This window comes from Mixophyes fleayi, chromosome 3 (assembly GCF_038048845.1).
Source record: "Mixophyes fleayi isolate aMixFle1 chromosome 3, aMixFle1.hap1, whole genome shotgun sequence".
Taxonomy (NCBI): domain Eukaryota; kingdom Metazoa; phylum Chordata; class Amphibia; order Anura; family Limnodynastidae; genus Mixophyes; species Mixophyes fleayi.
The window spans coordinates 59,627,795-59,644,912 of NC_134404.1; the positions used below are offsets into that span (position 1 = coordinate 59,627,795).

The window sequence follows — 17,118 nt, forward strand, 5'->3', positions numbered from 1 at the left end:
GTGATCAGTGACTTCCTCCAATGAAGAGAATTCAGATTCGCTGTCATCCCATGACTAGGAAATATATAAATGTATTCAATGTATGAAAGAGTTGGACTATGGTTCTGCAGGTTAATTATCTACTAAGTGACTGGTTATCTTACTAGGTAACACAATATTACAATGCAAGAAAGAAAAATTAAACAGTTCCAGCTATTAAAGCCATAAAGTAAGGAGGAGGTTGCAGTAGTCCAAGCGGGAGATGATCAGAGAGTGAATAAGACATTTGGTGGCATCTTGGGAGAGGAAGGGCCAGATGCGAGCGATGTTACGCAGCTGGAAGTGGCAGGATTTCGCAAGAGAGAGAATGTGGGGGCCGAAGGAGAGAGAGGAGTCGAGGATGACACCGAGGCACCGAAGTTGGGGGACAGGGGAGATAGAGGTGTTGTCGACAGTGATAGCGAGGTCAGCAGGGGGCGAGGAATGAGAGGGAGGAAAGACTATGAGTTCTGTTTTGGCGAGGTTGAGTTTGAGGAATCAAGTTAAACACTCTGGACAAAGTAGGCTTACCAAAGAATATACTTGTAGAATGAATTAATGCCTGTCATCCAGTCCTTTCACAAGTGTAGTTTTCCTGTATCAGTGAGATCTCAGTGGAGCTTGTATTCCATAGAAGTGTGTGGTTCTATGCGGCTTAATTTACAACCATAAGAGACATCCCAAGTAGATTGCTACAGTTAGCGGCTTCCTTGCATGTTTTGTTGTAAAGTACAACTTATTCAGAGGGTAAAAATCCATAGTGTTTTGTGTGGACACAAAGCATAAATAAGCAAACCAATTAAACAGCTCCCTGAAACTGTGTGCTGTAACTGAGTAATCAAAGACATAGGTCCCAAGTTCTTTTCAGAAATGTTTTCCTACTAATGACATCCAAGAAGACAAATAGAAATTAAACAAATGCCAAACCACATAGAAATGAATAATTAAACACAATTCTTGTATTTTCAGTACGGTGGTGTGTTTATTTGTAGATTCATTTTAATAACGCTGTCACTCTTTTCTTTTTGAAGATATTGTATGCACCAAATAAATCGCAGTTGTTTTTTAATGGGTTGTTTTTTAATAGGTACTTAAGAAAATCGAGCGTGCACTTTTCAATACACATGGCTCAGATAAGTGAAACAGTCATTGTGCAGTACTATGTACTATCATCCTCCCGTGTCATTCATTTATTTTTACTTTTCTGATTTTATTTTAGACTACAACTTGTTTCACCCTCTTTCCATAAATCCAGAAGGTGAGAGGGTATCAATGCTGGCTTTATTTAATGACAAATATATCCTTCCTAGTGAAGTGGGCAGAATTAGGTCCAAAACAAAACGATTCACCGGGAATCGCTGCGTTTGGCCCCACCCCCGCAGTAAAATGCAGCGTTTTGCGTCATTATGTCACGGGGGCAGGGCCAAAATGACGCGATTTTTGGAGCCCCGCCCCCTGCACGCCCACCTTCCCTGACAGGCTCCCGGATCATACTTGCCATAAGTTGGCAAGTATGGTTTTAAGAAATCTGTATATTGTGGCTTTGTGTACATATTTGATATCTCTTGAAGCCCATTTAACCTTTGTATTGGTCCTGGTTATAACTTAGGTCTTTGGAGGTAGACTCCATTTGCAGTTCTGAAAAACCCCGGTCAACCTTCACATATATGGATCCTCCGCCACTACCACTTCAATCAAATATGGGGATGCGTAAAAATTAAATGTAATGTTTGTGCATCCTGTGCTAGCCCATAGTATTAAGGAACGCCTATACCTCCACTTTTTTCTTTGCATTTGCACAAGATTTGCTCATTCCAAAAGTATAACCGAAGTGTCATCCAAATACATCTGAGGCTGCATACATCTAAGCACATGGCTCGCAAATACAGATTAAATCCTTTATGAGACCCTCTCTGCGTTACTATACATATAATCTACAAATCTCTAAAACTTGGACAACACAGACTTAATATACTATAGCTGTCATAGGAATGTAAGTGACATTGTCATATAAGGCTATTAAAAGAAAGTAATGCAAAAAAGGAAGCGTGATCTTCTTCACAGACCGTGGTTCTGCAGTAGACTAAGCATACATAGGTGCCGTAAATGGAATGAGTTAATAGAAGACTTACAGGTATCCATGATAACACAGTTTAGATATATTTTCTTGGTAGAGAAGTATAGGTTTTTTCCTTTTTCTGCCTTTAATATTTGAAGCCTGCATCTAACAAGCTGGGGCTAATTCAAACCTCCTAACATTTAAAAGTGCAAAATTTAAACAAAATTGGCCTGATTCATTAAGGAAAGTAGAGCAAAAAACATGAGTTACTTTGCACCTTAGCCAAACCATGTTGTATTGGAGGGGAGGCGAATTTAAAATGTGGGGACAGATTTAAAGTTAGAATAGGGCATGTCCAGATCACTTTACATTTCAGTGTAAAAATAAAGCCATCAAGTATTTGTGTGTTAGGTGAAAAAGCAGCCAGTAACTTGTATGCAAAATAATAAACTAATTTGCACCTCTTGCATTGTAACATGGTTTGTCCAGGAGAAAATTTACTCTTTTTGCCTTACTTTCCTTTATGAATCAGGCCCCATAAGTTCTAACCTCACCCACTCAGTGATACTTACATTTTATATAACCATGTCTGCTTTCCAATAAACTCCAGACCCTTTTTGGGGGTTCATTAAAGTTCACAGTTCTGCCAAATCGGGACTATCGACAGGAATGTTAAGTTACTCCTTTAGTAAAGCACTTTGTAGATAACCAAATCTCAATTGTCAAAGATTTCACTCAACATATGTAAATATTCACTTTATTTGTACTAAAATATAGACAAACTGAAAAAACAGCAACAATACAAAATGTCTACATCCAGCGCTGGAGTTATACAAAGAGTAGAAGAACAATGTATAAAACAGAATTATAAGGACAAGAATTAGTATATAGCAAGTTTACGAAGATGCAGTATCTGAGCTGATATGTCTTCTAATTTTCTGATATTTGATGCTACAGAATCCCAAACCTGGATAAATAAATAGCTGAGAAATGCAAGAAGCTTTCTTTGTCATTTTAAAGAGCAAACATTGGATATCTGAATTTTGTTCTGCTCCCTGGTTAAGTTACCATACCATGAGGAGGTTGTGGCTGGCATAGCACATACAGCAGAACTTTGAATCAGATATTAGAACACCTTACTAGAGAGTGCAGCTGGGCAGAGGTGCCATAGACAAAAATACCCTCTGAGTATACTGGAATTATTAGTACACAAATGGACACAATTTTCTTTCAGATAACCAAATTGTGTAATTTTGGTATCTCACAGAATAAGAGAGTAGAAAAGTTTAATTTAACAAGCAAGAGGTTCCTAAGTGGGAAGACTTTAAAGATGGACCTGTGAATCCAAAATCTAAATATGAGAGCCTGCCCATATATGCACAATATTGATAAATAGCCATATGTATATAAATAGAAATGGATTATAGGGGCGCCTTACTGTGATGTTTGTAAATTACCTTACCTATGTGAAATTAAGGTATATGAAAGTGATTGATAGAAGAGAAAACAATTTATATTGGGTTTTATGATTACAGTGAAACAAACATTATATTATATATATATATTATTATAAATAACTATAAATATTTGGTTTCAAATGTTTTAAATATAGTGTAAATATAGAATAACATCTTTGATTTATACTAAACACACAGAAATTTACAACTAATTAAAACAGTTAATCGAAAGGATTTGTTGTTATAAATTAAATAAGTTTAGGGACAACACCTTATATAAGTATCTGTTAGGTCATTGGCAGCAAATTTTATTTATTGTCTACTCTATTTTTTAAGTGAAACTTCTTTGGTGGCACCTAATAAAGGTTGTGGAGATGAAAGTGTGTAATGTAAGTGACGTTAAGTACTTCCCTCAGAGACCTCCGGCTTTCATCGGAATCACCCACCGGCCCCCTCGTTGCGGTGTAGTAATTCTGTCAGTCTGAATGAGGAGAGAATCTGTTGTCGGCTGGGGAATTGAGTGCGACACCCAGTGGTAAATTGAAGTGTTCATGTTTCCTCCATGCGGCTTTGTAGATAAGTGCCAGGGGGACAAGCACTGACTCTCACTGACTGGTGTCCTCACTGAGGTCAGCATCATGCTACTAGAAGCATGACCCGATCACAGTCACCAGGCCCCTGTGTGCAGATACGTAGCCTCTCTACTGATACTCTGACCTCCATGACAGGCCCGACAACCGATGAGTACAATAATGACTAGTGCTGAAACCACCTGCCCCTATGACAATTACTTTATAAACTATGAACGTCTGTCAGCTCCATGCCCCGCTGCTCACTCGGAGAGAGCACAGAAGAGGGACAGCAGTAGTGGCAGAGTGGAGTGGAAAGGTTGATCCCGGGGTACAGTGTAACAGACTCGTGTTGTGTAGATATAACCATGGTTACTGCTGGCTACTGTGTTCTGTCCCCCTATCCTGGCTGCTCTCTGTACCCCCACAACATCTCTACTTTATCCAGGAGCATGCATCTATAGTGACAATAAGCCGCCCAGGTAGCCCACATGACGAATGTCCAATGTTACACTTGTGTTATCACAAAATGATAAAGCCAGCTCAGCAAAACTGGGTAATATTTTTGTAGTGTATTCATGCAGATTTATTCAGTACAAGTAGGGATTCCTTCTGTAAGTATAGAGATATGTAAATGCATTATATAGGGAATACCGTTCAATAAGGGGAACACTCATTTTCACTACCTTAATTATACTATCCTTGGTGTCCACATTATCCATGTTGTTGAAATAACTGATTAAACTTGATGATATGATTCTCCTTTAATGCAACCCTGGAAATGTATCCCAATAAGTTAGTTTTCCTACGTTGCTTCCAAATGTGTATGCAACTTCTTTGCTGAAGTTCATGATAAGACCTAGTAAATAAATAATGTTAAAGCTCACAAAGATATTTTTTTAGATTACTTGAAGCAAAGAAGTTTCACATAAAAGAAGAAGCTAGGTCCAATTTACTATAACAATAAACAGTAATTAGCTACCAAATATATGTATGTATCGTTATCATCAGTAATTACCTCCCTGTAATCTTGTTATAACGTACATGGCATATATCCCATACTGTATCTGCTGCATTCTCTCTTCTTGCTGTCCCTGGTTGATAGGGGCACCTGTAAACCACATGGTCTGCAGTTTGTGCATGGTTTGGCCCCTCCCATGTCATCCCCCACTAATAACAGAGGAGCAACTGTCAATCAGCAAATCACAAGCCTGAGGAGGCGGAACCCAATTCAAATGGTGCAAGAGAGAAGACAGGGGATAGAGCAGGGTACAAATACTCTATAAGATGCAAACCTGGAGATATGTGTAGAACAGTTATATTATCAAAAAGTCATATTAAAATCCTTCAAAACAAAAAACACCTGTTGGAACTGTGTTGTTGGATGGAAATATTGCACATTATGGAATCGCTTAGAACTAAACCAAACGTTCTGTTAGTCCACATATCAGAGTGAATTCTCAGGGTCTTCCAAGTCACCAGCCCTTTGCACTGTTGGAGCTCCAGACGCTAGTGCCATGTGAGCCTGTAGATTCTGCGCTTCGACGCACAGCAGCTTGTGGCTTCCTTGGACTGAGCTCCAGGTTATCAGTGACTTCCTCCAATGAAGAGAATTCAGATTCGCTGTCATCCCATGACTAGGAAATATATAAATGTATTCAATGTATGAAAGAGTTGGACTATGGTTCTGCAGGTTAATTATCTACTAAGTGACTGGTTATCTTACTAGGTAACACAATATTACAATGCAAGAAAGAAAAATTAAACAGTTCCAGCTATTAAAGCCATAAAAATGTCATTATTTCTTCTTATGTAGCCATTTTCACACTTCTATAACTGTGGGTTTTTATTGGGATTCTTTATCAGTCAGGTGATTTCATTAAGGGCCTGATTCATGTCACAACGCAACATGTACGCAAGTTGTGCTTTAGAAATAAGAGCACAGAACTTGTGCATAGTTTTGATCGTAACCAAATTCAAGTGTATCTCAAGTTACACCCAGATTCAAATGGAAGTGTAAGTACACTGTGCCTACACAGTACTGGCCGTATGTAGACACACAGAACAGGCGGCAGTATACGCACAAGTGTATGTTCAATAAAGGGTCACATCAAAACTCATTTTTTTGATCATGAAATAAAACAACAACAACTGTTATCAGTATAATCATTTATGTAAATATTACATATCAAATATACATTTTAGTTTTACATTAATTACATAAATAAACATGCTTTCAAAGCGTACTGTACATACAATGCGTTTTTATAGTCTTAGTTGCATACAGTTGTTCTCTACTAGCAATTGACACGTATATTCTTTTAAATCAAACACTATGCTGTATCAGTCATCACTATCAGTCAGCACTTACGCCTGACCTACAGTGGGTGCAAATGATACAGCTGAAACCAAACGTACTTAAAAGGGAACCAGGACTTTAATTGGCTGCATCTGCCCTGGAACCCCCTTGCTGAATATGGTAACATGCATGAACTGAATGAACTGCATGCAATTGCATTCACTGCCTTAAGGCCTTTTCTGGGCATGTACAAAGTTATTTCACGCAACATGCGCTATGCAAACAGACATGACTCAGGCCCTAAATGTACAATAACTATCTTTTTATTTATCTTCTTATTTATCTAATGTAAATACTGGGCCTGATTCATTAAAGAAAGTAAAGCAAAAAAAAAAAAATCAGTAACTTTGCACCTTGGCAAAACCATGTTGCATTGGAGGGGGAGGTACATTTAACACGTGGGAACAGATTATATTTGGGGATAGGGTATGTCCTAGATCAAATTTCAGTGTAAAATTAAAGCTATCAAGTATTTGTGTGCTAGATGAAAAAACAACCGGTATTTAACACATATGCAAAATAATAAACTAATCTGCACCCCTTGCATTGTAACATGGTTTGTCCAGGAGAAAACATAATAATTTTTTTTTGCCTTTCTTTCCTTAATAAAGCAGGTCCATTTTATTTATTTGTTGAATCAGATCACCAAGCTTCAATATATGATTTACTCTACACGTACAGGGTCATTACTTTTGCCTTTGTCCCATTATACATTTATCCACAGCCTTATTGTCTAGGTTATTCATGTGCGATAATCTTCTCACAGTATTTTAGGGGCATGGTCTAGCTGCAGTTGGCAGTGCACCTAGTATGATGCCATTGTCCAGAAAGGTCAGAAAGAATATGGAAAGAAGACAGACACAGACAGTACAAAACCTAGTCTAGCACATGCATTCGCCTGCACTAAGCACACCTAGGCAAACAATTTTGGATGTTACGATGTCTTTACATTTACTGTACCTGAGATTTCCCTGCTCCTGGTGTGTGTGATGATTTTATTAGCTTAGAGGGAATAGTTTCTACCCCTCCGACTGGTTTCTCCCTCTGTCTTGACAGCTGCCTCTCTAAGGTCCGTGCCATAGAATGGACCTGAGACACTAAACATGAAAAACAGAGTAGACACAAAACATTATTAGCGGACCAAGACAGTTTAATCAAAGAGTTGTGGATGACAGGTCAAAATTCAGATATTTTATTGGGTAACTCAAGGAGTGTCCAGCTAAAAAAAAAAACAGTAGTACTTGAGCCAGGTGTATATCAGGTGTACAAGTGTATATAGAAATAATAAAGGTGGCTTTTGTCCACACACCAAAATTTGTCAAAATTTATATGAAAAAGATGCAGTACTGCTGTGACTGACATTTCATAATACACATCAACAATAACTATGGCCCAGCACCCTATTCATTCGTTCATAGGTGTTTTAAATTAGGGTAGCTTTCAACTAGGCCCTACCAGCACTATCTATAACCTGTGGGCAGCTGCATGTTGTTATACAAAGGAACAGCTAGTGTAGGTACCCATCTAAATGAGGTCACATCGTCGCGATAGGTGGGTATTCACAAGTTGAAAAAAATGTGCACCGGACCTTCATGTTTATTTCGGAAATGATGGTGTATATTAATATTACAAAGTATAATACACATATTGTGATTGGAATGCCTTTAGTGTGCACCTGCATTTTTGTCCTGTATTATGAACAAGAGTCTATACTTACTCCTAATTATAGTGTAGAAATTCAGCTTCACAGTGTTAGTAATAAAAGTTGCATTTACCAAATAAAACGTAAATATTTACAAATAACTCCACACCCGTTTGATACAAATGAAAATAACAAATGCTAATAGACAGCCACAACTTAATATAATAACGATGCAACGCTAATGAAGTACTGGCAGCTGGAGAGGTCAATACGTAAATAGCCAATCAGGAGCGGTAGATAGTGCTGCTAATGCTCTCCATCATCATCGCGCATCTTTATACTCTAGTACCAGCAAGAGATACGCCGTCTAAGAGGGGGATTTGGCGATACATCCATATCTCATTTTGTTGCATCTCCAGGGGTGTGGTACCCTTATGTAAACAGGCTCTTACTATATGTGACTTATGACTGCATGCTCCCTTTCTGTCTCTCCAGCTGTAAGAGAACGCAAGCCTCTGCTGCGCACAAATCTAGATACAGACACATTTTGATGTGCATGCACAGTACAGATAGAGGATTTTTTACTCACTGTAAAATCCATTTCTCTTAGTCCATTGGGGGACACTGCGATACATTGGGGTATAGTAGGTGGAATTGGAGCCAGGGCACTTTAAAACTTTAAACTGAAGGACAGCTCCTCCCCCACTATGTCCCTCCCATGGGAGCCATCTTCAGTTTTATAACAAAGCCCAAAAGAGAGGGTCTAAGCATGCGTCAGAACATCCCTAGAACAGAAACAACCAACAGTCAGAGCAAGGGGAGGGAGTGCAGTGTCCCCCAATGGACCAAGAGAAATGGATTGTAAGGTGAGTAAACAATTGTTTTTTCTCTGTCATGCCATTGGGAGACACTGCGATACACTGGGGACATACTAAAGCTGCCCCCATGGGAAAAACTGCTCTGAATCCACTGCGCAAAAGACCGTGCAGCGCATCCTGTGGTGTAAAACGTCCTAACCAGCAACAACCGGATAGATGCGTGGACCAATAACCGTGTTCACAGAAGCAACTCAAATGCCACTCAGAAAAAAGCAACTGCCCCTAGTAGAAGAGAATAGATCCAACCAGCATCGGTTTAGCCCCACAAGGAAGCCATACAAACAGTGATGGTTTCTAACGACAATAGAGTGAGCATGAGCCAGCCACCCACGCATGTGCACACCACACCAAAAGAAAAGGGTAAGTGAGATAATAAAGAATGCCGAAATCCCAGGACTGTAGGAGCATGTTTCCAGTAGCTCTGATGTCTAATGCCAAAGCAGACGACAAAAGAGAGGAATCAAGAGTGCCCATGACCAGAAAAATGGAACAAGGTAGGAACTGCAAGGTGGACTGACGGACATCCACCGGGTGCAGGAATACCAAGTCTGGTGTAACTATTAGGAAGTCACCATAAGGAGGTCACCCGCATTGACACTACAATCAATATCATCAGTGGGAGCTTAGGCATCATTAGGAACATGATTTTCCAGCAAAACCTTAATTGGATTGTCACAACATCCGTGACGTCCATGAAATTTGCATTGAGGAACCAGACATGAAGCCAAAAGAAATATCTCTGGCAGACCTCAGTGCCGAACCAGCCAAGCTAGCACCTCTATTTGAGGTGCTAGCTTGGGACCTGACCGCAGCGTTGCCGCCACTTCCGACGGCCTGAGCCGCGGCTGTCAGCACAAACCAGTCGCACAGCGTCTCTGTGTAAGTTCCTGCACACTGTGTGCAGGAGACGGCTGCAATGTGCTGGGGGTGAGGAAAGCCCGCAGGGTACTAACTCCGGCTCAGGGACTGAGTGGAGGAAGGCCGCAGGTTATTCACTCCTGGGGAGGTGTCCCTGAGCCCAGCACTAAGAGAAAAAAAATAAATTAATAAAGTAAATGAAAGAAAAGTGAAGAGCCCTAAAAGCATGCACAACTCCAAAGGCACTTACATTAAACTGAAGAAGGCTCCCATGGGAGGCGCATAGCAGGGGAGGAGCTGTCTCCGTTTAAAGTTTTAAAGTGTCCTTTCTCCAATTCCACCTACTATATCCCAATGTATAGCAGTGCCCCCCAATGGCATGACAGAGAATGTGCTTATTCATGTCACAGAAACTGATGTTCATCCAATTCTAAATGAGACCCAATATGTTTATCAGTATAATCGTACATATATTTCTGCATTTCTAAATAAAAATGTCCATTGTAACTGTTCCTAACCTTGATTTGTTGTGTCTTTTGAAAAGCTAACCATTCTGGGGCTAGGTTTCTCAGGAGAGAGGTCTGTATCAGACCAGTCAGAATCACTGTCCTCTTCTGCCTCCTTCTGCACCAAAGAGATAGCCTGAGAACTTGGAATCGACTTGTGTGTAGGGGAATGGTGGGGTGAACGGTCAACCATTGGTGTGTCTTCTTCTGAGGTGAATGGAGGAGTCCTGTTGAGAAACAAACCAAAGAGCATTTCAAATGTACTATTGACTTGCAAAAGATATACATATTTACAGCAGTGTGTTTACCAGGCTCTTGAAATCACCAGGCTCTTGAAATCAGTGTGTTTACCAGGCTCTAGAAGTAGCTTGACATTGGCTTAACAATGGAACTAGAAGTCAATGCCCCCAACATGGGAGACGACAGTATATTGCTGTACTATGCTTCCATCATCAGTGCCATCATTGGTCTAACGGTCTACTCATCAGTGCCATCGTTGGACTACTAGTAACATAGTAATATAGTTGATGAGGTTGAAAAAAAAGACACCAGTCCATCAAGTTCAACCTATTTTGGATCTCCTGCGATCCTGCACTTATATTTGAAATTAATCCAGAGTAAGTAACCGCCAATCTGTTTCAATTTTGAAAATCCCCCCCAGACTCAATATTGCAATCCAATTTTTACCCTATATCCACTACTATCCTTTATTTTAAATTAATGGTCGTATCCCTGGATACACCTTTCCGCTAAAAATTTGTCTAACCCTTTCTTAAACATATCTATTGAATCTGCCATCACAACCTTCCCTGGCAATGAATTCCATATCTTGACTGCCCTTACTGTAAAGAACCCCTTCCTTTGCTGGTTGTGAAATTTCCTCTCCTCTAACCTTAGGGGATGACCACGTGTCCTGTGTATGGTCCTTGGGGTAAAAAGTTCCCATGAAAGCTCTCCGTATTGACCCCTAATGTATTTGTACATAGTAATCATATCTCCCTCTTAGACGCCTCTTTTCTAAAGTAAACATGCCTTAACTGGCTAACCTTTCCTCATAACTTAATGACTCCATACCCTTTATCAATTTGTCGCCCTTCTCTGAACCCTTTCTAGTTCCAAATTATCTTTTTTATAGAGTGGTGCCCAGAACTGTACTGCATATTCAAGATGAGGTCTTACCAACGATTTATACAGTGGCAAAATTACACTGTCTTCCCTTGCATCTATGCCCCTTTTTATGCATGCCAATACTTTGTTTGCCCTTGCAGCTGCTGCTTGACATTGAGCACTATTGCTAAGTCTACTGTCTACGAGCACTCCCAAATCCTTTTCCATTATAGATTCTCCTAAATGAATTCCATTTAATTTATAGATTGCGTTCTTGTTTTTGATCCCTGAATGCATAACCTTACATTTATCTGTGTTAAACCTTATATTCCATTTAGCCGCCCAATCCTCCAGTTTATTTAAGTCCCTCTGTAGAGAAGCTACATCTTACTCTGATTTTATTACCTTACAGAGTTTAGTGTCATCTGCAAAAATAGAAACTTTACTCTCTAAACCATCACCAAGGTCATTAATAAATATATTAAAAAGGAGTGGTCCCAGCACGGAACCTTGAGGTACTCCACTTAAGACTTTTGACCAATTAGAAAATGTTCCATTTATCACAACTCTCTGTTCCCTATTCTCTAACCAGTTTTCGATCCAAGTACAAATTTTGATTCCTAGACCCAGTTCCCTTATTTTGTAAACCAACCTCTTGTGTGGCACTGTATCAAAGGCCTTTGCAAAATCTAAGTAGACCACATCTACTGTCCTGCCCTGGTCTAAGTTCCCACTAACTTCCTCGTAGAAACTAATTAGATTAGTTTGACATGACCTATCCCTCACAAATCCATGTTGATTCCCACTAATAATTTTATTGCGTACCAAGTAATCCTGAATACTGTCCCTTAAAATACCTTCCAGTAGTTTCCCCACTATTGATGTCAGGCTTACAGGTCTATAATTCTCTGGTTGTGATCTCGTCCCCTTTTTAAACAACGGCACCACATCTGCTATTCGCCAATCCCTTGGTACTGAGCCTGATGAGATTGAATCTCTGAAAATTAAGAATAGCGGTCTAGCTATTTCCGAGTTTAACTCCATAAGGACCCTTGGGTGTATGCCATCTGGACCTGGAGCTTTATTTATCTTAATATTCTTCAGTCGCCTTTGGACCTCTTCCTCTGACAAACAAGTATTAATTAATGGCATGGTTTCATTTCCATTTTTATGTATTACTCCTGCTATTTGTTCCTCTCTGGTAAATACTGAAGAAAAGAACGTGTTTAATACCTCTGCTTTTTCCTTAGTATCATTTATCAATTCACCCATCTCACTTCTTAGGGGTCCTATATTATCTTTTTTAATCCTTTTGCCATTTATATACTTAAAAAACTTTTTGGGGTTTGTCTTACTTTCTTTTGCAACGTGCCTTTCATTTTCTAATTTAGCCAATCTAATTTCCTTTTTGCATGTTTTATTACATTCCTTGTACCTATGGAAGGACTCCTCTGACCCTTCAGACTTAAACAATTTAAATGCCCACTTTTTGCTTTGCATTTCTTTCCTTACCTTTTTATTTAGCCACATTGGTTTAGACTTAATTCTTTTACATTTATTTCCCATAGGAATGAACTTATACGTGTATGTTTCCAACAACATTTTAAAGACAGCACACATTTCTTCCGTATTTTTTCCTTCAAAGGCTTTGTCCCAGTCTATGCTCTTTATAGACTCCTTTAGCATATTATAAATTTGCCTTTTTAAAGTTTAAAGTCCTAGTTGATCCCTTATACTGTTGTTTCTGGAAACTAATTTCAAATGAGACCATATTATGATCACTGTTTCCCAAGTGCTCCTTTACTTGAATATTTGATATTACGTCTACATTGTTTGTTATTACTAGGTCCAGTATAGTCCGGTTCCTAGTTGGTTCCTCTACTAATTGGGACATGTAATGGTCTTTTAGCGTGCTCAGAAACCTATTTCCCCTTGCTGTACCGCAGGTCTCAGTACTCCAATCAATGTACGGATAATTAAAATCCCCCATAATTAAAATTTGATCTAGTTGTGTAGCCTTTTCAATTTGCTGTAGAAGGCTTCCTCAATCGTACTAATATCTGGCGGTTTATAGCATATCCCTATCAAACTCCTCTGAACTTTTTCCTCCGCTGGATATTTCCACCCACAATGCCTCTATATTATCACCAATATTCTCGTATATAACTTCCTGAATACTTGGTTATAATTCAGGCTTAATATAAAGACATACTCCTCCTCCCCTTTTATTTACCCTATCCCTCCTGAAGAGAGAATAGCCTTCCAAGTTGACTGCCCAGTCATGTGTATCATCCCACCAGGTCTCAGTAATACCTATAATATCATACTGCTCATTCATTGCTACTAGTTCTAACTCCCCCATTTTACCTGTCAGGCTTCTTGCATTTGCAAGCATACACTTAAGTCTATTGCCTCCCTTAGGTATTTCTTTTTGCTTTAAAAAGGGCCGCTCCTTATCGGCTATGCTTCCCTTTCCCCCCTTTCCACCCCCTTAACTCTTGTTAAATTCCTCCTTACTACGCTAAATGTCTATCCCATAAATACTTGCTTGCCCCTCCCCCCCGGAGCCTAGTTTAAAATCTCCTCCAACCTTCTAACCAGTCTCTCCCCTAGCACTGCAGCCCCCTCCTCATTCAGGTGCAATCCATCACGACAATAAAGATGGCAACTGACCGAGAAATCAGCCCAGTGCTCTAAGAATCCAAAACCCTCCTTCTTACACCAATCTTTTAGCCACGCATTAACCTTCCTAATCTCCCGCTGCCTCCCTGGACTAGCGCGTGGCACAGGTAGTATTTTCGAAAATACTACCTTGAATGTCCTTGCCTTAAGTTTGCGACCTATGTCCCTGAAATCATTCTTTAGGACACACCTTCTTCCTCTAACTCGGTGATTGGTGCCAACATGCACCAAAACCGCTGGGTCATTCCCAGCCCCTCCCAACAATCTGTCCACTCGATCCGCAATATGCCGAGCCCGAGCACCCGGGAGACAACACACTGTTCGGAATGCACGGTCCCGGTAACAGATTGCCCAATCTACCTTCCTAATAATTGAATCCCCTACCACCACAATCTGGCTGGGTCACTGAGTAACTTTGGTCCTCTCTGTGCTGGAGAGACCATTCCCCTGGTTGCTAGAGGAAGCAGTGTCATCCAACTCTACCAATTCTGAACTGCCTTCCACAGTATCTTCATCCAATCTGGCAAATCTGCTGGGATTGCCTAGCTCAGAACTGGCCTGCCTCTTCCTTCCTCTGCTACCCCTAGTAACTGTTACCCAGCTGACTACCTGTAGTCTAATCATCAATACGATCATTGGACTACTGGTCTACTCATCAGTGCCATCATGGGACTACTAGTCTACTCATCAGAGCCATCATGGGACTACCAGTGTACTCATTAGTGACATCACTGGACCAATATTCTACTCATCAGTGTGATCATTGGACTATAGGTCTATACATCAGTACGATCATTATACATCGTCATCAATTTATTTATATAGCGCCACTGATTCCACAGCGCTGTACAGAGAACTCAATCATTTGGTGACCATGGAGAGAATTCTGCATACTTAAATAACAGATCTCACAAATATACCCAAATTCAGTGCGATTGGTTCATCTATAACAGTCCTTTTACCCAAAGAGGCCCCAGTGCGTTTCAGAGCTCTTTCTGTAGCTTTAGTTAACGGTTTCATTTTGCAGTTAACCAAACACTGCTAGTTTAATTTAGCCTCCTGTTACATACAAATGCTCCTATTCCCCCATAGAAGATCTGGGAACACCGGGGGCGCCGGTTTTGGCCCCAACTACCCTTTCTCTAGTCCTCCCCCCCCCCCGCATCCCATTCCCACTCATAATCCATGGTCACACATGTCATCTATGATCAGTGCCAGATAACAACAAGCACTTATCTTCCTTTTTCTGTTACTACTTCAAAGAGTCACTATACCTGGTGGTTTGATTCTCTACTTCTATGCCTATTTGTGCAACTGGTATTATTCTGAGCACTGGTAATTGTTATTGCTTGTTGCATTGTATTTGAAAACATAAATACAATTCTTAAGGTCAGTGGGCAGCACAGTGGCCTAGTGGTTAGCACTTCTACCTCATAGCACTAGGGTCATGAGTTCAATTCCCGACCATGGCCTTATCTGTGTGGAGTTTGTATGTTCTCCCTGTGATTGCGTGGGTTTCCGGTTTCCTCCCACACTCCGAAAACATACCAATAGGTTAATTGGCTGCAATCAAAAAATTGACCCTAGTCTCTCCCTCTCTGTCTGTCTGTGAGTGTGTGTCTATATTAGGGAATTTAGATTGTAAGTTCCAATGGGGCAGGGACTGATGTGAATGAGTTCTCTGTACAGCGCTGCGGAATGAGTGGCGCTATATAAATAAATGATGATGATGATGATGATGATGAGTATGTGGGTTGCACACTGATAACATAAATTCTATATGCCCAATGTAGGTTGATGAGGACAATATTTTTATACCATCAAAGTGAATTCACCACAATCCTAAAATGTCCTTTGCATTGTATATTCCGGAGGACATTCTAAATAAAGCAGAAGTATAGGAAAACTGCTAAATACCTCAAACTATTTCTGTAGGATTTACCTCCATTACTATGTCCTTGTCCAACATGCCCAACCACTGTAGTAGTGGAGACCCCACAGGTAGGGTGAAGGGCTCTCAGGTCAAAGTATGCACTTGTGTTTTTGGGGGGGTTGATGATGACCACAGCACACAATGCACATGGGGCCCTTACAAATATTTGCTATGGGGGGGCCCACAAATGTCTAGATACGCTCGTCTCTTTCTTATGTGATTACTAGTGCAATATATACTTGACAACGGGTGAAAGTAACTGACCGTGAGGGTAACTGTGAGGCTACATGAGTGATTCCAGTTGTATTCTGGCTCGCCACCACTTTGGTCCGAGGTGAAGGGACGGGAGCTTTTGATCGATAGGACTCAACAGTTTGCACAGTCCTGGCCCACGGTGATGATTCTGATAATTCTGACGGCGGGATGCTTCGTGTACTCCTCAGGCTTTGTACTACCAAACACAGAGTAGAAAAAGATTTACATTTCATTAATCTAATATGATAAACTGTCCATATGAATGAGAAAGAAAATCAGTGGCATTAAGAATGACATGATATTATATACAAGCAAAAGTGACATGGTCATTGTTATTGTATTGTGTTCATCTTTTGTTACATATGTCAGGTAACAGAGAAGAGGAAGCACTCACACGGCACATGGGATGGGTGTACATAGTGCAACTTCATCTCCTGCTACTCATATCTCTGGAATCAACCAACCACTCTGTTCTACTCACCTATCAGCAGTTCCCTTACCCTTTGTTTCTTTTCTTTGCTCTGTAGGGCTGTATTCTCAAACACCCTCTCATATATCACTCACTGCATGTGGCTCTTTTACCCCAGGGGTCAGAGGAGGACCTAGACTTTTCTTTAAGAGGGAGGGGACGACGACATTTTTAATAGCCACGCCCCTCCTTCACTCTGATTGGTTGGACCCGTCCCCTCCTTCCCTTTGAACGGACCTCTTGGTCGCAATTCAAAGGTAGGACGATTGCTGCTGGGGGAGGTGAGGGGTTCCTCACAATGCTTGTCTCTGAAGTCCCCCTGCCCC

At 40.5% G+C, this 17,118-nt stretch overlaps 1 protein-coding gene across 2 annotated transcripts in view; it reads right to left on the reverse strand.

Moving 5' to 3' along the window:
* Positions 1 to 2,818: 2,818 nt before the first annotated feature.
* Positions 2,819 to 17,118, reverse strand: part of DZIP1L (DAZ interacting zinc finger protein 1 like) — a 50,661-nt gene continuing 36,361 nt past the window's right edge. For both annotated transcript variants that reach the window (XM_075201548.1, XM_075201549.1), the window contains exons 13-16: positions 16,333 to 16,519; positions 10,359 to 10,573; positions 7,423 to 7,559; positions 2,819 to 5,740 (exon numbers count right to left, since the gene is read on the reverse strand). In XM_075201548.1, coding sequence (XP_075057649.1) covers positions 5,579 to 5,740; positions 7,423 to 7,559; positions 10,359 to 10,573; positions 16,333 to 16,519 — 701 coding nt within the window. In that variant the 3' untranslated portion in view covers positions 2,819 to 5,578. The remainder of the gene's footprint in view (positions 5,741 to 7,422; positions 7,560 to 10,358; positions 10,574 to 16,332; positions 16,520 to 17,118) is intronic.